Source organism: Necator americanus, chromosome III (genome assembly GCF_031761385.1).
Source record: "Necator americanus strain Aroian chromosome III, whole genome shotgun sequence".
NCBI classification, from domain to species: domain Eukaryota; kingdom Metazoa; phylum Nematoda; class Chromadorea; order Rhabditida; family Ancylostomatidae; genus Necator; species Necator americanus.
In genome coordinates this window covers 16,168,671-16,192,215 of record NC_087373.1, presented here as the reverse complement: position 1 = coordinate 16,192,215, position 23,545 = coordinate 16,168,671, and the positions used below count along the sequence as shown (strand labels likewise).

The 23,545-nt window shown below is 39.6% G+C and overlaps 1 protein-coding gene across 3 annotated transcripts; it reads left to right on the top strand.

The window, feature by feature from the left end:
- Positions 1 to 696: 696 nt before the first annotated feature.
- RB195_009758 (uncharacterized protein) lies at positions 697 to 23,255 on the top strand (the record flags this gene model as incomplete). 3 transcript variants are annotated; one of them, XM_064190464.1, is made up of 11 exons in its annotated part: positions 697 to 840; positions 5,104 to 5,206; positions 7,195 to 7,376; positions 8,587 to 8,765; positions 10,423 to 10,491; positions 10,536 to 10,563; positions 14,837 to 14,935; positions 17,175 to 17,342; positions 18,978 to 19,080; positions 19,966 to 20,054; positions 23,136 to 23,255. In XM_064190464.1, the coding sequence occupies 11 exons, from the start codon at positions 697 to 699 to the stop codon at positions 23,253 to 23,255; spliced, it is 1,284 nt and encodes a 427-aa protein (XP_064048046.1). The 3 variants fall into 3 exon arrangements, with proteins under 3 accessions (XP_064048046.1, XP_064048047.1, XP_013299880.2); XM_064190463.1 differs by lacking the exons at positions 17,175 to 17,342; positions 18,978 to 19,080; positions 19,966 to 20,054; positions 23,136 to 23,255 and having other exon boundaries at positions 10,423 to 10,563; positions 14,837 to 14,918; XM_013444426.2 differs by lacking the exons at positions 697 to 840; positions 5,104 to 5,206; positions 7,195 to 7,376; ... (2 more) ...; positions 10,536 to 10,563; positions 14,837 to 14,935 and adding an exon at positions 15,489 to 15,605.
- Between the last annotated feature and the right edge of the window lie 290 nt (positions 23,256 to 23,545).

Here is a 23,545-nt window from a genome sequence, read left to right as displayed (position 1 = left end):
CTCCGTTTTCTAAAAAATCTGGAAGATATTTTGCGAAAGCAAGAAATTTTATCGAAAGTAGTGATTTTCTTTTCATTTTAAAGGTAACGATACACTAATGCATATAGTAGGATTCAATCAAGTTGAACAAATGAAGTTCGTTCCAACAAAACAAAGTCTCGGTTCGAGTTTGCTAATTAATGGCCTCAATTCCCTATTGTTAGGGAAAATGTTTAGTTTATCTGTTGTTTTGCTGTAGAATTACGTCTATTAGAGATGTGCACGAAAAGTTTCTTATCTTTTGGAACCAACGCACAATTCGTTCCTACTCTTCCTCTCGGAGCAATAGATTCAAAACCAAGTTTCAATCTGAGCAAAACCCTGTTCACCAGATTTCTTTCGTTACCCGCTCCAATCAAGATTTTCGTCTTCCATTCCTCTAAGTAGTCGTTTTCGCATCGAAATTTGTCCGCATACTTGTGAGATTGTGGAGCACGATATCCGTTGCAGTATTTACAGAGATTTTTCAGAAACATCATACACTGTCCACCTGACCCCAACCCACTTGATGCTCTCTGGACATCCGCAGTGTAGCGCGACTGACACCACCGTCTTCTGAGAAGGGAACTACTTCGCTGTCATCGTCGTCTGGTCGTCGAGCTCAAGCTCCGCCCAAGACAGCTGATACACGGCAGATCGATCTGCGCCAGAGCTGGCATGCCGCGAACGGCGCTCCGCTCGGGAACCTCCTGCTCCATCACCATGCTCATACTGGTACAACTCTCGGAATTTGAGCTTCTTCATCTGATATTCGCTCTACTACTGCTTATTCAACTGCCTGTATCTAGTGCGGCTACGCCGGTGAGTCCTTTCGCGTCGTATTTTGCGATAGACGGGTCGAAGTACGCACTCAGCCTTCTATTTCCCTCCTAGCTTCTTCGGGTTTTGCGCGAGAAGCAATCCAGGAAGTGCCAGAAACTATTTGCGCGCGCCACGCACCACCGAGTCAACATCTAATCAAATGTTGAAATGCGGTTTCCATAGTGAACGAGTTGTGCGGCGTTTTTCATCCGATGACTGGCGACTATAGATCTTTGCGGAAAAAAGTCCTAGTAGCCGGTAGAGCGTCGTCTATCAATAAAAAATCCTTACGTATTTAAATCAGGCAAACACTCCGAATTTGCGCTAATCTCGGAAAGTTGTAACAAATATGAGAATGTTCAAAACCAGTCAAAGACGAACACACATCTTTCTTAAAATCCATAGAAATGTTTGACAAGCAATTGTACAACAGTATTGTAGTAGTATACAACAAGTGGAATACTCTTGGAATTGAAAACTTCTGCGTATAAAACCAGGCGATGTTTGAGAGATCGTTTTAATTATGAAGTGTAACTTTCCTCATAAATTCACCACTCCTCGGAATCGTGTAATACTCAAGACTCATTTAAGAGCGTTGCTTTACACGTCGAGAGTACTTCCGTTGCTGCCCCATCCTTCGTAGGCGGTAGAGTTTCTGTTCTGATGTACATGACGATGCACTTGTCAGCATATAATTGAACAAATAAATAAAATTACCTGCTTCTTTGTCTTATTATTATTCTTATGTCTTCTTATTCTGATTCTTATGATCTATCTTCCAACCTCATCTGGGTTCCCTCTTCTTTTGAATCTCAATACATCAACGAAGTTCGCAACTTTTCAGTGTGCTGCAAAAAGTGCACAAATGCTCCAATCTGTCGCGTTTGCTGGATCCGCTATTCGCGGAATAAAATCCAGGAAAATGTTTCACAATCTGCAGGATTTTGCGTTTGCACCATTGCAAAAAAACTGTTTCAAAATTTTTCAATAAAGAGAATTCGACTTTTGCGGCTTGTCACAATGTTCGAACTGCCCTAACATCTTTTAAACGTCTTTTAAACGTAATGATAATACATATCGGCGAAAAGACATACACTCCTAATATGTATGCCAAAAACCGCGCAGCACATTTGAGTAACAATTGGAAATTCCTTTCGATGTTGAATTAATGATTATTAAAGCCAATTATTCGATCAATTTTCCTTTCTTGAGCAAATTCTACTATTTGGTTTCAGTTCAATCCAAATAATAAAGTTGTGGAACGTGTTCTGAAAGAAGGATATAGGTTAAAGTATGTATGTATATGTATGTAATCTAATTATGTATTAATAATTGTAAGTACATATGCATCTCTAATTATGTATTAATAATTCTAAGATAATCATATTTTGACTATAGAATGCACAATGTGTCAGAATTGCACTACATTATCGTTATAATGTGTTGTAATTGAATATAATAAGAAAAATAATAATTTTGGTCTTAGTTTCTCCATAGGAAGGAACTATTTTGTTTGAATCACTTACTATAGATCGAAAAAGGAGGACAAAAAGAGGTTAAGATCTTGAATGGAGGTGGTCTATAGCCATAAGAGGCTATCCGATCGTGTATGCCACTTCACAGAGGAAAATTCGTAAAATGCTTCTTTGGGTTTCTTTCATTTTCTTTTATCCATCGGCTCTTGTTATTGACCGTGATTTTACCATAATTTTAAAAAATGACCTTGGAGATTGCAGGACGTCGAAGAAACTAACATTCATTTTTGGTGAGAAATTCGAAGTAATTCAATCTAATCATTCATTTATTCGAAGAGAATGAAATTCGCATAAGTTCAGGAAGTTAATCACGAGGATGTTTGGAGCTTTTTTGTGCTCCATTTCTCCTTAATTACATTATAGGATACATTATATTTCATTCATTACAGTTCTATAAACAGATGGTCCTTTGGCAAAGACTTTCTCAGACATTTTATGAATTAGTGAAACACTCCTACTGAGGAACTCATTAATTAGTTCTTAAGGAATGTTGGAATCTTATACTTAGCGAAATGGATAAATTTAGGTCAGACATATCGTAGCTCATTTGATCTAGCTCCGTCTATCCATGCATACACAAATTAATAACCTTATCAAACAAATTATTAATAACCTTATCAAACACAAATGTGTGGTAGCATTTGTTTGATAAGGTTATTAATTTGGACATTTTAGAAAAAGAATCATTCATTTAACTCACGTTCTTTCCTGCTATCTTAATCCGTCACACTCCCAATTTCATTTATGGCGAAATGACGTTATTTACGTGACTTCTATTATACCATACCTCAATGAACGATATTTTGGACCTCTAGAAATGAATACTTCCCGATTTCCTCTTAGGATTTTTTTTTTCGCATGCACTATGCTCACATAGATTCACGCCTATCATTTTCTCACATTGAGACGTCTCCAACGTAATAAATTCATGAAGGTTTCTGAAAACGAAAGAAAAAGCTGTCATTTCCGGAGATTAGGAACTCATTCAGTAATGAAAACTCCATTTTAATTATCTACACATTTAACGATGATGAAAATTTTGGAATACTAGATGAGCTCACATTTCTTTCATAATTAAGAATGCAGAAAAAAATTTGGTCCACTGAAAACCGTGAATAAAAGAGTTTCGTAGTGGGAAACATAAGCATTTCAGCGACGAGAACTTGAAATCATGAAAATATGGAAGCGTTGGTAATTTTACGTCAGCATATGACTATAGAAGATAGTATTACTTTGCTACATTACAGAAAAAGAAGTGGTCCTTGTGCCAGTTGTTACAAGAGAAACATTTATTTTTTATTATTACAAAAATCCTCTCTTCAATTTATGCCTCCCTCCAGAACAATCTATTGTTCATCTGGGTTATCATGCGAAAAAAAAACAATGAATTGTTGCGTTTATCCGCATTAACCCTTTTTTTCAAAGATTCGTCTCGAATTATGTTTTGAATGGAAGAATACCTCTCTAATTGCATACATCAGAAACACAGTGGAAGATTAAGCTGAGTTGCTGCTTCTAATTAGTTCAGAAAGTTGGCTACAAATGATGTTCGTCTGTTCCGAGAACACAGCATAACATAAGAAAATAATGGATGTCTAGCACTGAACCAGCCACGAGTTTTTTGTTCCCGGCTCCCCTGCTTTCTATTGCTCTTCAATTAATATAATCGACCGTTTCTAGTCATACGTTTCATATAGAGTTGTTTCTTGGGTCCTATTCAAATGAATTCTGTAGTCAGAGTAGAAATGCCGTCATACTTGATCGTCATCAGTTAACGTTGATAGTTAACATTGCCGATCACGACTTCACATCTGATAGGTATTGATTGCGAGCGGGCACATAGTAGGGATCGTCATGAAATAAATCTCTGACTTCGTACTGAAACTTTTTTTTACTTCTTTAACAATATCATCGAATTCAGCACCTATTAGTTATTAAACGGAATTACAAACGAGTGTTCTCATTTTCACTTTCCCAAGAAAAAATTTTCCAGAAAAAGGTCAGAAAAAATTACACTAATCTTCCCTGCTATCCAGTTTCACTGTTCTTCCCCCATGATTATGAGAAAAGAGAGCGACAAAACCATCATTGTACCGTACCCATTTTAATTTAATTTTCATTCTTTACGTTTACTGGATTTCTGCGTTCCTCTAGAGCATCTCTGCTTTCTTATTTTTTGTTTACGCGTATCTCAAATCATATTGAATAGAAAAAAATTGTTTTTCATGAAAATGATTGCTAATCGGCGCCTCACGTTTTGCTACTATCAAAATCTAAGACTTTCAGTTTCAGTAGAGGTTAGTAGTCGAGGAAAGTCAGGAAAAAGATGTCCGCAACGGAGTAATCCTCGTGTTAAATTTTCAACAAAGGAAAATCTTTCGATTCTCCAGCGTTTTTGTTTTGTTTATCAGATAGGCATCATGGAAAACCTGCCTAATCTACGTGATGGGAATCCCTCTATATCTAACTCGAATTTGCAGCCGAGAACCAATAACAACCTGCTTTTCGGAGATCCACAGCACCATCCGCATTGTCAGATGAGATGAGTGCCCTTTGTGAAGAATTTTAATCGAAATTTTTTCCTCAATCAAGAAACCAAGTAGACTCGTCTGAGCTCGCTAACTGTGCAAAACGAGCAGTAGATTCAAAAGAAGACCATTCCGAATTAGTGGAGGGATTAAGAAGCCAGGATTCCCTTACTTGACATGATCGAATGTTTTCTTTTCAGTGGAAAATGGTATGTAATAATGAGCAAATCATTGGAAATTCGAATGCTCAGGTTGCTCCTGGGACAACGTTTACGCCATGGGGAGAGGATTTCTGTACCGGAGGTACGTATCCAGGTTTCCTCTACTCAACGTTTTCCCTTACTTCAGACTACTGCTCTTCTAAAACTCTCCTCCATTGTCTTCGCTTCGAATTCTGCATATTTTCGCCTCCTCTTCACTCTGAAACTTTTTGCACGTCAAAGTAGGTCCTCCGTCCATTTCACAGACAACCAATTCGGCGAAAAGGGGCTTAGCGCCCGCGTTCAAAGTCTTAGATTCATCTTTCAAATCCAGGATAAGAACGGATTCGTGACTGAGATGATGGCTGATGTTGTTCACTACGAAAATCTCGGGAGTCTGACAGCATAGATCTTTGAAGGGGTTAACAGAAGTTCCAAATGTGTGGGTGGATGTGAAGGAATTCGTGAGAATGAAATTAATGAATGGATGGATCGCACAACTGCTGTCAAGTGATTGGCCGTTGAAGTCTTAGCGGATATTACAAACACTCCTGTGCCGATGTGTCTAAGAACGATGATCTTTGTGGAGTCAGCTGAACTATACTTGAAAAATAAGCTTCTAAGGGTTTACTTCGAGTGTCCCCAAATTCAAGTATTCGGTTAATTTTGATTGATTTTCATATCTGGTTCAGCTAATTAGCTTAGCTGAACATTAAATCATTACAACAATCATTACAACATTAATTAAATTAAATCTCTGACTTCCTCTCATATGTCCCAGGATGCACTAGCTGAAAACAACTGGGTAACGTTACCCACCTTGCTTTTTGTTTTGACTGAATTTTGTTTCTTTATTGTTTGGCGACTCTTTTTTTCAAAATTTCCAAGTCGGTCGTGTTTTTTTTTCTTCGTTAACCACCAATAATGTCTATTGTTTTAGTATGTACTAAGATACTAAGATAAGATATACACATTAGTAAACCTCTGGGATTCTGAATTGAGGGAACTGGAACGTGTCCAGAAGAGATTAACTAACTCGACGCACTTGTGTTCTTCTTTAAGCATTCTTATAATTCTGAATATTAGTAAGTACGCAATACTACTGATGTCATTCACCATTCAATTCTCCCTGTGAAGAGATTGCAGAATGTGCCCTGATCACATTTAAAGCCCTCTTCCTTCCTTGAGCGAAAGATGCAGTCAGTTGCGCCTGAAACGTCCTCACAACGTTGCAAGCGTGACCACACATCAACTGCTAACCACAGTGAAATAATTAGGATTTCAGGTACATGTTTTGGTACGAAGACATTTAAAAGTCCGCCTTATCCCAAGTTTTCGATGGTTAGAGAAATTCATAAATGACTGAAGTCAATCGAAATACGCATATGGTTATCTCAGAAACAAGCATACTTTCACAAATGAGCATTCGTCGAAATGAAGGGCTGTTTATCTATTCTTTTTCACTTTTCTCCAGAAAAAAAGAAGAATTTTAACGGGAATGCAGAGATGATACCATATCTTTTAACAATAAAAAGCGCTTCCCATTAGTGCTTGGTGGGGCGTGGGAAAAACGACGTGGGAACCGCATTAGTTTCTACGAGGTGTGTTAGAACCCCACACTCTTGCACACGCTCCAGTTCCCTCACTAGCCTATTCGTTGGTTTCACTTGAATAGTCTGTTGAGGAGACCTCATCGATTTTCGACCCAGGTTCTCACATACCTCGCAGGAACAGATGCCGTTTTTCAGGACGATCAGGGGGGAATTGAGCGCCCCTACTAGTAACCTGCACAGCGAACTCTGCATTCACCCACAGAGACCCCTAGATCGCCAGTTTCGTGATGCGCTGCCTTTAAAGGGGACTGATTATTACTATTATGTAATACGACTCCTGTATCTGAATCGCTCCAGTTCGTTTGCTACTATCCCACGTCACCACTCAACGGATATCCATCTCCGAGACCTTGATTCAGTTCCTGACTTTCCTGTTATTTTCTTTCACATTGTTTTCTGTTTTTGCTCGATCATCCAGAAAACCAGCAGAGCTCAGCACAGCACACAGGAGACTCACGACAAAGTACTTACTTTTCAGGAACACCCCTCGCCAACACTTATTTCCTATGCAATGAATGCCGAAAGTGCCTGTCAAAGCTGCAAAGTCTGCCGAATAATGTTCTAGTGATATCGAGGGACCAACCACCACCTGGATTAGCGGCAATATGGTTCCAGAGCAGCACTACAGCCGTTCAAGGGACATGTACACTTACAGATGCGGTTCGTTGACGTAATTCTCGAAAAAAATTCATTTTAATATTCTCCTGCGGTTCCTATTTTCCTATTTTTCAGTAGTATTACTTTGACACTGACAATTTTCCAACATTATAATAGATATTATATCATGCTCGCTTCCAATAAGAGAGTGCTTCACAACAAATTTTCAAAAGGAGAAATCGTCGAAAGTGTAAGAAACAACATTTGATAAAGAACGATACTGATTTAGAATCTCATAATATTATTTGGTTTAAAAATGGCGTTCTTCAGATGATTAGTTGGAAAAAAATATAAAATTCAATCCTCATCTAAAAAATAGATGAGGATTTAACGATTTCTTTCGGCTTCAAATAGTGAGGAAAAGCATTGTCTGAATGCTGGAGTAAATCTCTAATTTCTTCATCCATTTTCTCACGGGAGTGCTTCTGAGACTGCCAGTACACTTTTCCAGGTTGTATTCAATATAAACATGAATGCGAAAAGAAATAGATGATTTACAGCGAAATTCCAGTTCTCATGATCGAAGTAAGAAATATTGCGAATTGTTTTATAGCGATTCATCGTTTAATATTTATTTATAGCTAATTTCCATGTCGGAACGTATTATTGCAAGCAATGATGTTAATCGTGGTACATCTGTAATTGCGGACAAGGAACTTGTCATCGGCGACTACAGTTAGGTCAAAAGGACGTGAAGCTCAGTGCAGTTGCGTAAGCGGTTGCGCTCGCAACGGTCCGGCGAGCATAGCGGTTAGGATCGATGGAGTACCCTTCTTAGCAACAAATCCCAACCGCTGGCCTCACCGCGTCGCCCGGAGCGCAGCCATTTACCCAACTGCGCCGAATTTCATGTGGTTTTGACTCAAATATACTTAGCCCGTTGATAGTGTAAAAATCCTGATATTGATCTTTTTCCTGAAAAACACTCCCGATCTGTTTTTTTTTCACCAGGCCACCAGAACATAAGTGTTCTCTTCTCATCTAATTAATATCGTCCGTTCTGGATGCCTAGTGGTAATTTTTTTTTACTTTCTACACCGTTCTACCGTATACTAACAACAACGTAATACCAACAACCATTGGAAAAACCAACATCTCTCTTGATTGTTTCGCTGTGCGGTCTCCTAGAAACGCTGCAGTGATGACATATTGCACTGGAGGCTCGAAAAGCACGTTCTCGTGCTGTTCGGTGAAATTTCATGGCTCATTTCAGGTAGCAACAATCGACGCTGGTGATGGTTCAACGGATGCGTTACGAAGCTTCTCGAAAACGTCCGTATTGTTCGTATCAATCAGTTTCATCATTCTTATGGTGATCTCGTTGGCATGGCTGGTTTTCTACTACGTACAACGTTTCCGCTATGCGCACGCAAAGGATCGACTGCAAAGGAGGTTTGTCACGTCAACATACGCGTCTCTAATGTACATATTGAAATTTTCGCTTGAATAGAGTGATTATTAATGGAAGAGCGGAAATGTGCACTTTGAGAAAACGCACGCAAAAACAACGCGGAATGTGAGAGAGGAGGGACAACGGAGACCTCCACGTAATTTGACGGGAGCTCATCCCAGGCGATCGTAATTGCTTTTTCGTTGTGATTACAATATCAAAATCACATGTTTGTAGATATGGGTATCTGTAAGCTCAGTTAGCGACGGGTGGGAACCTAGGAGAAATATGTTTGCTTTGGTCGACTTTGACTGAATGACGTGGGATTGCTAATCTCAACGGTCTCTGCTATAATTGCTATGTATTCCCGAGTAACTGGTTTTTAATCATTCCAGGAAAGAGAATCCATAAGATGTTATTATTGAGGTTCTATACGATTTGTTCCCTTCTCCGCACCTCGCGCATCTTCAGTTATATCTACCTGAGGGTTCCAAGCATAACTTAATGCGAACCACAAAACAGCGTTTATTTTCCAAACCAGAGCTTTTCTAGAAATCCAAAGATCAGTCGAACTCTTCCATTAAGATTATTTTTCAACAAATTAACTTTAATTCTTATGTATTGGTGAATTATATTACAAAATGGCCACGAAATCTCAGTTGGAAACCTGCCTAGTAGAACGATTGCGATAAACGGAAGGAACAAAAATCCTAAAGATTTGGTTTCTAATTTTTCTTTTCTTTTATTTTTTTCTTATTTTTTATCACATACAGCTTCCATCCTTCCTTATTCTCCGGCAAAAAATCCGGAGTGCACAGCGTCTCGCTCGTCTGAGAGATAAACTGCCGACTTATGAGCGCATCTTATCTCACCCTTGCACTAAGAGCTAGCCGCTGGCAGCGCCACTGTGCGGTGCTCGCGACAACAAATAAATAGAGAAATTTGACTTTGCAACCTGATAAAACCGATAAGTAGGCAAAAGACCTTAGGGCTTCAGTTCACATTCCGTGAATTGACTAGAGACGCATATTAGTATACGACAGCTTTTTATCTATATGTCGGATTTCATCTCTGTGTGATCCTTGCCCCTTTTTTCATAACTGCATCCCATATGATTGCGACTGTTAGGTAAAGATGTTTCCAATAAAAATGAGGATATACATTTTTTTCAAACATAAAAAAAATATTGGATGATTACTTAGAATAATTATACTCAGTACTGTTATACTAAACTTGAATTAATCGCATTCGAATGCAAAAAAAAACAGGTGTCGTTATTTTTAGTATGTTAATAAAAGAAAACAATGGCTATTCGCACAAGAAAGAACTAATCCCCTAGAACAACTTTTGCGTCGGCACTTCCATATTCTTGGCACATCGACTTGACAGCACGTACGTATTCGCAGGAACGTAGGATTATCCCTGTACTTTCAGAGCTCGGTTTCAGAAAATAGGGGAACTTTTTCCATACAAAACTCTTGCAAACATATGCATTTGTACAGCACGGCTGTTACAGAACTTTGGCCTTCTTCCGCAGGATTTATAGATTTTTTTTATATTTGTAGGAACTTTTAGGAAAAAAAGCATTTAGTTATCGGACCCTTCCTTGTGTACATAACTTTGACCATTATAATACAAGAGCAAAAGTAGTCCTTTTAGACTATTCAACGCTGCACGCAAGGCGTTGATGCGAATTCCGACGCGATGTCTCAAAGTTGGCGATCCAGAGTTAGATATTGACTGTGCCGTATGTATCGATCCCTATCAAATAGGAGACGTTGTTCGAACGTTACCGTGCAGGTGAGACCATCAGAGTTCTATGCGATTAATGTGCGAGGCTGCACGAGGAAGCAGTGGCGCTTCTTGCACGCATCATTCGCTCAATTCACGTGAGAAGACGAGACCATGACAGGGAAATGAAATGAGTGCCGACGAGCTCCCTGAATGCAAGCTGTCCACGTCTAACATCACTGAAGAAAGCAAGCTTTTACCTCTCCCTCCCTAACGATAAATTGCTGTATGAGAAGTTCAGTAGAAAAGACGCAACGGCTGCTCTCATGAAAACAGTTTGGACACGTGAAATCACTGCTTCCGGTAGTTTCAGTTAGCCAGGTTCACGAATTTGGTGGTTTGTTTTCGCACAACCAACTCTCATGGGTGCATTTCGTGTAGGATAGTCAGACGATCGTCTTAACAGAGCAGTTACATGTAGTTCCAAGAGCTAAAACCGGCTTAAAATCAGGGAAGAATCAAGCCAAACCTTAATTTTTTTGTCGTCCTAAAATAATAAAGAAAAAGCTTCGTATTGGATTTGGATTTGAGTTATCTTCGGATTATTTGGACTTTCGGTCATCTAAGTTTGGAGCACCAGAAAAATAATAGCGCCTCTCCATCTGTGCGTCCAGAAATAATGTCCTCTTCTCAATGCTAAGATCATCTGCTCTCTGACCGTCCTTTATATAGATTGTTAGTGATGCAAAGGTACACTTTTTGGAGACATTGAAAATGTATTTGCACGTCCTGCTCTTTCCCATTGCCAGGGAATAACGTTCCAGTCCCGTTCGAATGAGAAATATTGAAAAAATGTCGTGGACATCACATACTGAACACTTTCGTCCTTCGTGACACACATACCCGATTTTCACTGTTTAACACAAACTGCCTTCTTTATGGTCCCACTGTTCTTGTGTTATTTTCGCACCTGAGTATCTTGCTATTTTTCTAACAGCAACACTTCTTCATCGTAAAAAAAATCGGAGAGAAGATGAGAGAAAATAGCAGCAACAACAAAAAGGCCAAAAAGAAAGAGTGCAACGCTGCCACAGTTGTGAATGAGACAAGGGTTCAAGGTGAGAATAAACCTCCTACGTACTCCCTATTATTTTATCTTCATGTCTTTATCTTCCAACTTTTCAAACACGTTTGGTTATGGTTACAAAACTAAGTGATAAGGTGGCAACAAATACATAATACAAATTTCAGTTCTTAAAAATGAAAGAGAAATATAAAGTCCTTTTCTACAGGAGGCCAGACGTTTGCACAGTTGATAACAGGTCCGAACGATTGATGGTTCGAACCCGCCACACCAATCAAGCCTCTCATCCCTCCGGGGTCATTAAAGTGGTATCTGACTTGTCTCGGAGGATAAAAACATTGATCTGATTATCGGCAGTCCCTCGCACGTCATTGTGTAGGCCAGCAATCGTTCCGACACCTCTACGATTACTGATTACAGTAGAACGCGTTGGCGCATCCCAAGCGGATTGATACACCAGAGACTTTTTTAGGGAAATCCGTAGCAGTTATTATCCGAAACTTAATTCAAACTTCCTTTTTCCTGCTACATTCTCTGTAATGAGATAAATTCTATCGTACAAAAACTAATGTTTAATTGTGTTTCTTTGGAAAGGGAATAAATACACATCCAGCATTTTTTTTTCTCACAACATAACAATAATTTCCAATAGTTCTACCACCCTATATCTATGTCTTTCACTCCTTCTGGAAGAAATCCAGGTTCCAATATCTTTCTACTACCTTCCTAATTTGGTCCTGCTTTTTCATCCTGGAAGCACATTAATGAACGCAACAGCGATGAAATCGAAGCATTCACTGCGAACGCGGAAGGAAAAGCAGTTGTGTAAAATTGGTAGCGATCTCAAAAAAAAAACAACCAGTTTTCTCGCTCATGACCAAATCAAAAGAAGAAAAAAGGATGTGCGACGTGCGCCTGGATCTGGTAGAGCCTACTCAAGAAATTAGATTGAAATCGGGCCATTGCCATTAAAAACGCGGAAACCGCCTTCATTTCAGCAAGAATAAGTAACTGCCCAATCATAACATCCTTCATCTCACGTCCTCTTAGAATCTACGTAGCCTATTCGATTCTTTCCCTCCGAATATCATTCTTTGAATTTCTGAATGTCCGCAATTGGTCGAATATCACTCACGACATGGAAATATGACCTTTATGCTCTGCTTCATAAAGCGACTTCATGCGTATTCAAACGAGCTGAACTGGACAGCTCCTAACGCTGAATGAATTTCTCGTCTGTTGTTCGGTTTGTTGATAGTTGAGTTGAGTAGAATTCTTTCTCGACTTGTTTTGCTTCTCATTCAATTCGATCTGGAGAGTATGCACACGTGCAGATGTGAGATACGTAAGACAGTGGAAGCAAAAAAAGGATCATTTTTTGAGTTCCCTCAGAATAATGGGGTGAGCATGACAGAAAGGAGAAATTCCTACGCTTCTCATTTGTACAAGTACACGTTGTTAATGTTATCTCACATCAACATCTCGCGTCCCTAATTGTGGCATTCCACTTTTTACGCGGCATTGAGCCGTTGACAAAAAAACAAGCGTGTTTGCCGCAGCTCGTTTGTGCTGCGTAGTTCCGCGGCGACTATTCTGCTTAAACGAACGAGAGTATACACAGATACACATACACACCCGCATGAACAACAAAGTCGGCACTAGCAGGGAGCTTATGTGAAAATTCGCCATACTTCTCATTAACGAAGATAACGACAAGCATACGGCCTAAGAGGTTTAATTGCTCAATTTACAGAAATTTCTCGTATTTAGCGGACTGATCCAACTCCAGTTTGAAAGAAATTATGCCAGGTCAAAAAATTACTTTATTTTCCTCTACCTTAGTACGTGAGAATTGTAACATTTATGTATGGGCGCTTATCTGGCTAGAATTTTACGAAATGCCGAACGTAATGTATTGCTTAGAGAACTCGGCTACCCACGCTGAACCTCCGTTCTCCTGATTGGCATGTAAATTGCTTTTGCACATGGTTGAACGATGTTATTTTATATTCGCATTCCGAAAACACAACAGATTGATTTCACCTGTCGTCTGGGATGCGATGTAAAATATTTTCAGAATGTCTGATATCCATAGTCAGTCAAAAAAAGATTATCTATTGTGCAATAAATAGTTAGTTTTTTGATGTATGAATGAGGTCAAAGACACTTATTAATTGGATGAGTCTCGGATCATGCGGCAATATTAATCGGAGCTCCCCGCTGCGTAAATGTTCACTGTAAATCGTCTAAAGCAGACACACGACAACAGGATCTCGAAGACTGCGGATCTCGGACTATAGCGTAATTATGATAACAGTGATGATCGTGGACGCGGCGCCTGTGCAACCGTGGCGCCTTACTTACCTTATACTAGCAACCTCATATTCCTATACTCAACCCTATATTATCCCTGGAACGAACCCAACAATTTTGTGGTACGCCGTCTTCAAAAGTTGAGGATTTTAAAACAAGTCTTAATTGCTAGTAGTAATTCTGGATACATATGCACTCTCTTCTTATTTTCATCCACTTCGATACTCAGAAAAAAGTGAGTGACGGCCTTCCATATAACAACAACAATTAACACAATCTCTTTCAGAAAGTTTCGGGCATTTAAAATCCAAGAAAATTTACGCCAAAAATAAAATATCTTCATGGAGTTGGAAGAATTCTTGAGAAAGCTATATATATATATATATATATATATATATATATATATATATATATTTGATTAGACCTTAAGAGGCACTGCAAAAGTCATTCACATAAGTCCCCAAGGAAACACGACACTAAGGAAGACATAGCTAATTTTTGTAATTTCCCGCTAATTAGCTTTAATTGCACATTTTCATCCCTATTCGTCCCAATTATTTCCATAGTGATAACATAAATGATGCTACATTCTTCAAAAGATACAACGGTACTGAAAAAATATTTTTACTCACAAACAAGTATTTCTTGGAGAAAGGGTATTCAAGGTCTACTAGGAAAATAGAAGGTAGAATTTTGTATGGAATAAAGGAGAGTATATCTTTGATTCAAGAAAGTTTTGTTTATCCTAATTTTAAAAACTGAAAGAAATATAGATTGACACATGATTTGGTATTATACCCAATACTATCACAAGGAGAAGCTGAATTCTACTGAACAGTCAAATTAAATTATTACATGTTTAATTACGTCTATGTTATAGTATTGCAGAACTCAAGCGATGCATTTTACTTGAAAATCAGCTGACTGAAGTATTAATACGTTTAGGCACGTCTACCACAAATCCTGTATAGATCCATGGTTACTAGAACATCGAACGTGTGCCCAATGTGCAAAGCGGACATCTTGAAGTACTTCGGTTATCAGGTAGGATGAAATTTTCAGGCGTCGAAGCTCTCTGTGTTTTTTGCGGAATTTGCGGAAACTTCGCGGATACTCTAAAAGCCTACAAAGAAAGTTAAGAGCGGATATATATATATATATATATATACGGTATATCACAAAAAGATTTCATCGAAAAAAAAACTTCACCTCTGTTGTATTGTTCTAATATGGATGCTTGATCTCCTTTTTAGTGACTTTCCAACTAATCACATTTTGCCGAAGTTTAGAAACAAGCTTAAATAGAATAAAAGTCAGAATTAGTCGAAAATAAAACCATCTCTTTCCAAGCAAATTAAAACTTTCATTGCGACCCTTTTGAATCTTCATAGCTGCAACTTCTGTACTTCTAATTTTGTCTCCATGTTTCATTCCCCACAACAACCCAAGAAAAAAATGTATCCACGCTATTTCTCAGAAATAAAACGATTCGTTTCTTTTTCCCCCACAAACATCTCACCGCACAACTTTATTCAGTTTGATTGCGAACACTCGATTATATGTTTTTAATTACTTTGGATGTGGAAGCCAATTGGAAATGGTAACGAGCGGACAATTCCCTACCTACATTGTTCCCATGACTACTGTACTTGTTCTCCGTTATTGTCGCTACGTCTTATTACAAAACAAGGTCCCAAGGGATCAAAAAGGCAAAGTGAAGACATTCTTCTCGATAATTTTGCGTTTGCTTGGAAGTATGAAGTGTGGAAAGTCACAGCTTTGGAAATCTCATTACAATCCAATTCTTTTTCTGACTGCTATCAAAACCTAAGTTTTTCGAGAAGACCGCGACGCGTCTGCGACAATTTTTGCACTTTCTCTGCACAAAGTGCATTATCACTTCCTTTCATTTCATTCCAGTCGACAACGACGGCAGCTACGTGCATATGTGCTCTTGCATGCACACTGCTGTGTTTGCAGAACCATTCACAGTGCTGAAAAACCGACAGATCGACAGAACCTTCTTCGTTTCTGTGGCATAGATCCAAGTCCGCTGACTGAGCTCATAAATTGATTCCCGACACCTTATAATAAATGCGTGAATGCGCTCCTACTAGAAATAACAATCGACACCACGTCAAAAACCACACTTCGCCGCAAGCTCACAGCAAAAACAAGCAATTGAAAATTAATACACTCTCCTCGCGTTGTCAATAAGTTAGTGAAGGTTTGCTGAATCTGCTTTTTGCTGTCGTAAGCGTCCTGAAAAAACGGACATCCTCAGGAAAGGAGTTATCTCTCTAACAACCTCTATTGTGATGATTTTTCTTGTCTTAATACAACAATGGGCTGATTAGTCGACGGAAGCAGAAGGTCCAGGAAAACTTGTCTGGACGTCTCCTAGCTCACTTGATTCACTTCCCGTTTTTCAAACAATTATACTACCCATTAACTTTCATCAAACTAACGGCCGCCGCAATTGCTTCAGCGAATTAACTCATGATTAGTTACTACTACTTGATCTTATTATTTACGATTTAGTGTCTCCGTTATTGTGAAATTGCACAACAGAATCTCTGAAGTAAATAGCGAACATTTCACTTGAAGACGCATTTGAAGAACCGAAGTTTCGTACAAATGTAGCCCTCTGCATTTGCAGGAAGCACTGCTCTTTCCAACACTCACTAAAGAATTCACCACTTTGTTCATTGTTGTGAAGAAATTTGGTGTTTTTCTTTCTCACAGAGAAGTGGTTCACTACGACGTGTTCGACGAAAGTAAATCTTTAGCATATATTTCAATTTTGATTTCGTCTGTTTTGTTGGAACGAACGCATCTCTATTTTTCTTATGCTGAAAACTATCAAAAACATAAACATCCATACATATCAGATTTAAGCATTACTACATTTCTACATTTCAGCTTTTAAACCTAGCAATCTAATCGTGTCTTTTTATAAGTTGTAACCACGAAAAAAAGTAAATTCAGTTCCTTTTTCTGATATGGGCCTAGACATGATTCATACGCTACTGTGAGATAATTTTTCGGGACATCGTCCTCGTTACAACTCAGAAAGGTCAAATCGAGAATCATCTACGCAATGAAATGTTTAAACTTCCTTTTGCTTACTGAAATGGAAAACACACCATCATCGCCTGGGGAAATATTTTTTACCCTAACTGACAAACCACAACAATTTATCTCACTGAAAATCCTTAGGTGCTTCTAGGTCAATGAGTCAAAGGATAGTATAAAGCAAAATTTAAGCAGTGCCCTTTTTCAGGTTTCCACTTCTGGCGGCGCCGATGCTTCTAGGATGGAAGCTGACCGTGACCGAGAAGAGTCACCTGAACCACCGAGTTCCTCAGAAAGTAACGCCGCCTATAACTTCCCACCGACACATGATCTTCAAGATGCCTTTCACTTCACGCCGAACACTTCACCTCAATTGGTACGAATTATAATGGTCAGGCCCCGACTTTTAGAGGAAGGAACTTGTTTAAGAGATAAATTCATGAAAAAGACAAAACGAAAACGCACGCAGCGTTCTGCCCTTAGGATTTTGATTAACGAGCTCAATATTTGAAGGATGAGTGTACTGGAGAATGTTAGGAAGTGCCGTTCGCTCACGCGATCGCGCTTGTTGCTATGCTGGAAACGCTATCACGCAACGGTTCTAATGTATGAGGAAGAAGAATCATTACTATTAGGATGTATACTATCAATCCAAATCATGTGTAGTCTCAAAAGCGATGAAAACTTGTTGTAGGTCCCCTAATGGTTAATAATGAGAGGAGAAGGGGAACAGCGTTGTTATCTACGCATTCACATCTTTACTGAACCTCATGCATCTTTCCACTGTAGTCACATTAGAAGATATATGATCTTATTTGAATTTCCAAATTTAATTAATTTTCCAATGACTAAACAGATGTGATTTTCATTAGGTGTCGCTGCCTTTGGGAAGAGGATGTAGGTTGGGGTTGCAATCACACGTTTGAGAGTATCTTGAAGTGTAGGTTAGTTGAAGTGCAAACAGCAAGCATCAACCCACATGCTTTTTTTTATTTTTTCCGATTCCAAAACCTGTGAAATGTAATATTATGCCACTAATCCGTTGAGACCTATACATGACCTTCTGCCAGTGATTTTTTCCCGTTCTGTCTTCTTGATACTCACGATCACATAATGGTCTCATTTTTCTTGAAAGAAGCGATTACCTAAAGCTAATCGATTGGATTCCACGGAAATATCCACAAAATTCTTCAAACCTACATGCAAGCTCTCCTAAGTACTATTTCCCTCTCAAAAACTTTTTTGACTGATTGGTCCTTCAAGCTGTGCACTCAAACAAAAGCAAGTATTCGAATTGATCTATTATCTCGCCCTTTTCGACAACATTCGAAGAAAAACCTTACACATTACAAATTTTCATGAATTACAGAATCAAAAATCACCATATAATGGTTGCTATGTACGGTATGCAGCAACAACGAAATAAAAGTAGGTGCAGGGGAATGCTAGAAAAGGAACACAACGGTCAAACCGCTGTTCTCCGGAACTGTTGTTTTTTACTCAAGAGAATGTCATCACTTGGAAAAAAACGCCATCCAATAAAATAAAGTATGATCCCTTAAAAACAGCTTTTGTCATACTTGGCTTTTCAACAAAAAAAAATGCTTCTGAATGAACATTCGAGGAAATATTTACAAAACACCGTTTTAGACTATTTGCATTCAATAAATTTTTCTTAGTAGCGGATTTAATGCAGTCAGCAAGAGGTCCGCTGTGTCTACACGGTCGACGCTGGTTTGAAACCGCCCTAGTGCCAGCCAAGCCTTTCATTACTCCCGAGTCGATGAAGTGGTACCAAACTTGTAACTCACTGTATAGGCGCGTTCCAAATCCTCAACGATTACGAATAGCAGTAAAACCCGTAGGTGATTACCCTGAGCATTGATACGCCAGAGACTTTATCCTGTTGATTTTTCTTAGACTCAGTCAAAAACTTCTCTTGCTGCATTTAATTCAGAGTTTTTGTCTATAAAAAAAAATGTCTATAAAATTATAAGTTGATCTGTTTCAGGTTATGAGTGCAAGTAGTGCAAAAGCGTTCACAATTGTACCATTGACCGTTCATTCAAAAACGCTTCCACCGATTACTAATGACGAACAGGGCACTAGCCGAGGTAGGTTATACACATTGTCTTATTTCTTAAGGTTATTCAGGAGGGTCGCTAGGAACCACTACAACCTAGAGACAAATAAAATTCTAACATTTTTAGTGTAAGCGAAGAAGAGCAGTTTAAAAAATCGGGTAAAAAGTGTACGAAGCGGATTGCACACACATCTTTCTGCTTAGAGAGCAGATGTAGTGCAGTGGAAAAGGTCACCACGACGTCCTCCCTCCAGATGGTTCAAGACTAGCCACACTCGGCCTTCCGACATTAACATTAATAAAAGCCGGTCCCCTAACTTTCTAGTCAGGCTTGACTAGAAAGGTAGTGGCACGGCTCCATACATCATGCTCTCGCAAGTGATTTTGTATGTCATATACCCCCTCAAATTTGTTCTGTACTGCAAGGCTGCAGTTTTGAATTTTGAAAGAACTCCACCTAATGCCTTCAACTTCCTTTCTCGTTTGGCTTTATTTCTAGCATCTTTAAAATGACTTTCGACCATGACATTGGAAGTAACGTTCACAAAACAAAATGCGCAGTTTACTTTAAGCCAGATAAAACACTAATCTTGCTAATCTTTCTTGTTAAGGTACCAGTTACGAAGGACTTCTCAGGGCTTTTCGTACATTGTTCCTCTGTTGCTGGAATCTAATTATTACGTTTGTAGTTATTAAGTGGGAAATTCCTTGCAAACACTTCAATCAGTCTTAAAACAACAGGAAATCGCTAGAATTAACACAGCTAGCACGCAGCACACTTATGTGTGAAAGGCAAACCGAGAAGGCAACTCATTATTTATAGAATAAAAAAAACTTAATGAAAAAATTTAAAAGTAAAACTATGAAGAATACCAAATATTCCTAGATAGCAGACCAATCACCTCTGTCCTTTCAGGTGATAGAGCCTCCTCAGCTGGGTTAGTGGAAGGGCGAGTTGCACCAGTTCGCGTTATGAATCAAGGCCAGGTTGTGAATTTGGTGCAGGTCAGAGATTCTTCCTTTGCAGCCGTTTCCTTTTTATTTTATTTTGTTAACCTTGCAGTTAACTCAAACAATACGTACGAAGTGGATAAAAACAACTTGGGTACCTTTTTGATGTTGTTTTTTTTTTGCTAATGTTACGCGGTTTTCGTATTTCAGTTAATTTATCTGGCCACCTCTCATGTGAACAATTAATCTTATGACTGATTTTCAACTTGCAAGTGTTCTTATTATAATGTCTGCTTATGCAATGTAGCAATATAAGTATGCAAAACAAATTGAAAAAAAGAATTTGTAAGGTGAAACCAGTGCAAAGCAAATTTCAACAGAACATAAAAAAGTGTACTTCTTTTCGTCTGTCTACCCAATAGCAGATCCAAGCTTGAGCAGCGACCAACTTCTAAATACACAACAAACAAAAACTTTTTAGTTCGTTTATTTCTTTTCTGCAACATATCCAGTAATCTATGTACTAAGCACATCTTCCTAACCAGTACAATGCAAAACAAAATGAGTAGAAATAACCAGTAATCTCCTTGAGTAACTCTCGCACAACTACAGATTTCTACGTCCCACTAGTTGTGCATATACTCAACCTTGATAAATACTGCAAGGTACACTTACTTGACTTAATCGGCGGGCGGGCCTAACGCGGCTATCCGCATCTTCGCCGGGATGTGCTACCCTTAGACATATACGATCCTAACATGTTCGATCTTCAGCTAGAACTCGCATAGTATCCATCCGTCGCTATTCGGCGAGACTTTACCTCTACAGTGAACTGCCTGTCAATGTCAAGTGTCCTCAGAACTTCCCTTACCACCTTCGTCCAAAACCTTTTTTACGACGAGGAGGCATTTTCCAGTCCGGGTCTGGGAGCATCCTCAGTACAACTTGTACAAGACGACCAGGTGATGACCAAAGAAACGAAGACGGTTTTCTGTGATTAATTCGAATGGCTGGGCAAGATGCTGTTTTTTCTGCCTGTACTTGTTCGTTATAGCACATCTAAAAGTAGCCTAGCAGTCGTCTGAACAGTGTTCTCTCCATGCAGTCAAGCTTATCTATCGCCGTCGACAGCGCTGCCCAAGTCTGATTCGCACATCATGATGAAACGAATTGCGGATAGGTAAACTCGCAGCTTGATTTCGTTGGCGATGGAGGTCGAAGACAGGCACTTCGTCAAGGATCTGAATGCCGAATTGGCTTTAGTATTTCTGCTAAATATTTCTCACGTAGCTGTCACTGTTTTTTTTTTACCACACAGCCCAAATAACAGAATTCATGCACAAGTCCAATAAGTTGTCCGTCCTCCCTGATCTCCACTGAGCGTTCCGCAGCAGTTGTTCTTCTATTCATGTCGCTTATTAGGCATACGAATTTTCCTGTAACTCCAACGGCGCGAAGCGCGTTGTGGAGACGGCTTCGCTGAGGAGAGTCAAAAGAGGCTTCGAAGTCCAGAAAAAAACTGTAGAGGCTTCGAATAGCGCTGGCACACTTCAACCACTCTTCTCGCAATAAACGTCTGATGAATCTTCGACCAGGGCGAAAGCCGGCTTATTAGTCGCGACTGGTTTCTTCGCGATGTTTGATTAGCTGTCTGATCCAGGATCGTTCGCGCCGAAAAATTGTACATTACATTCACCATTGACATTCATCGGTAATTCCTGGGCTCTGTGACAGATAGCTTCTTGTGGAGAGGAATCATGATAGCGTATCTCCACAATTCAGGTATTCTTTCGTCAATTCATATTGCACGGATGATCTTTGTCATCTCACGAATACCAGGAGGGAAAGATTTCAGCATTTCTGCGCTAATTCCATCATTCCTCCAGATTTTCCTTTTTTTGGAAACACACCAGAACCTCCAACTCGGTGGTTCTTCGCTGATCGCGGTGTATCTTGGTCGTCGGGCGTGCACAAGTTCAAGGACAACAGCTTTTGCTAGTTGCCACTTGTTAAAATGTTCCTTCCAGAGAGACAGGATTGAATCCCTGATAGCGACTCTGTTGCCCATGTCTAATACAAGGGAACACCTCTTCATCTTCCCGCTATACTGCCTTTGTAGAGTATAAGCTTTTCTTGTCCTCCCATTGTCTTTTCAAACTCCTTCGCTCTTGACGTCAATTTGTTCTCACGATTACGTTTCAGCTGATGACGTATCCTCCTCAGACGCTTCTCCTGGTTGAAGTCACCAGTAGTGCGGACTAAACACAAAATTATCATGCCTCCGCAGATGCAAAGGCCAACTTCTTTCTCCGTGCTAAAACCGGGAGCATTTTCCTTGCAGCGTCCTGAATCATTTAGTGAAACAGTCAGTGAGATCCACCCTCTTCTTGACCCGTAATCCAATATTGATCGATGGCTGTTGGCAACTTCTTTCTGCATTCATCGTCTTTCAAACCTGCCAAGTCGAGAGTCCTTTGAGGTTGAACTCCGCGACTCCTTTTCTGGAACCGTAACATCAAACTGAAGAGAAATGGGCGGTAGTTGGAATGCGACGTCCCAGACAGCTCTACTACTTACGAGCACTTACGATGCGTACTAGCACTTACGATCTAAAGTTTGAGTTGTGTTATAGTCCGTACTGATGATGGCGCGTTTCCCGGTGCGTGTTTCCTGGAATGCGGCAAACGGTACAGATATCGTAGTAGTATGGACGCAAGGTACATAATAAAAAGTCAAAAGTCAAAGTCACTAGCGTATCAATCCACTTGGGATGCGCCAACGCGTTTTACTGGAATTCGTAATCGTTGAGGTTTTTTGGAACGCGTGTTGGCCTATACAAAGTCTTGCGGGGGCCAGCCGGTGATCAAGTCAGTTTTTTTATCCTCCCAGACAAATCTGGCACCAATTTATCCCTCCGATCGATCGTGCAGGAAGCGGAACCTCTAACCGCTACACCACACCCGCCCACATAACAAAAATAATAATAAAAAATTAAGGCGAATGAAAAAAACTGATCTATTCAAAAAAGAACGAATGTGAGCAAAAATAACAAATCTGCTTTTAAAAAATACAAATAGAAAGCATCGCAAGTCACTTTTTTTATTTTCCGCTGTTCCATCACTCTAATCATTGCAGGTACGCACCCGAGCGATGAGCACTACCGGCACCAGAGCAGCCACTCTTCGCAAAGCAGAACGGCCACCAAGTCAACCGACCCCAATTGAAGGTGCCACCGGTGGCAGTGATGTCGTTTAAGCAAAGGATGACTACAACAACCTCCCACACCATGTGTTCTCTTACGCTTCTTCATACTTCTCCTAACAACGAATTTCTCGCTATATAATCTCCATATGCTTTCGATGTTACGATCTCAGATTAAATTCAGGGTTACCCTTCTTAGGTATAGCCGTATCCCAGCGCACGATATGATCAGCCGTGACAAATGCGTGAATGTTTCTTTCTCCTCTTCTTTGTGGACGGGTATATGAATTTCTAAATTCTGAATCTGTATAAATTCTAGCAATGCACGATAGGTCCCACCACAA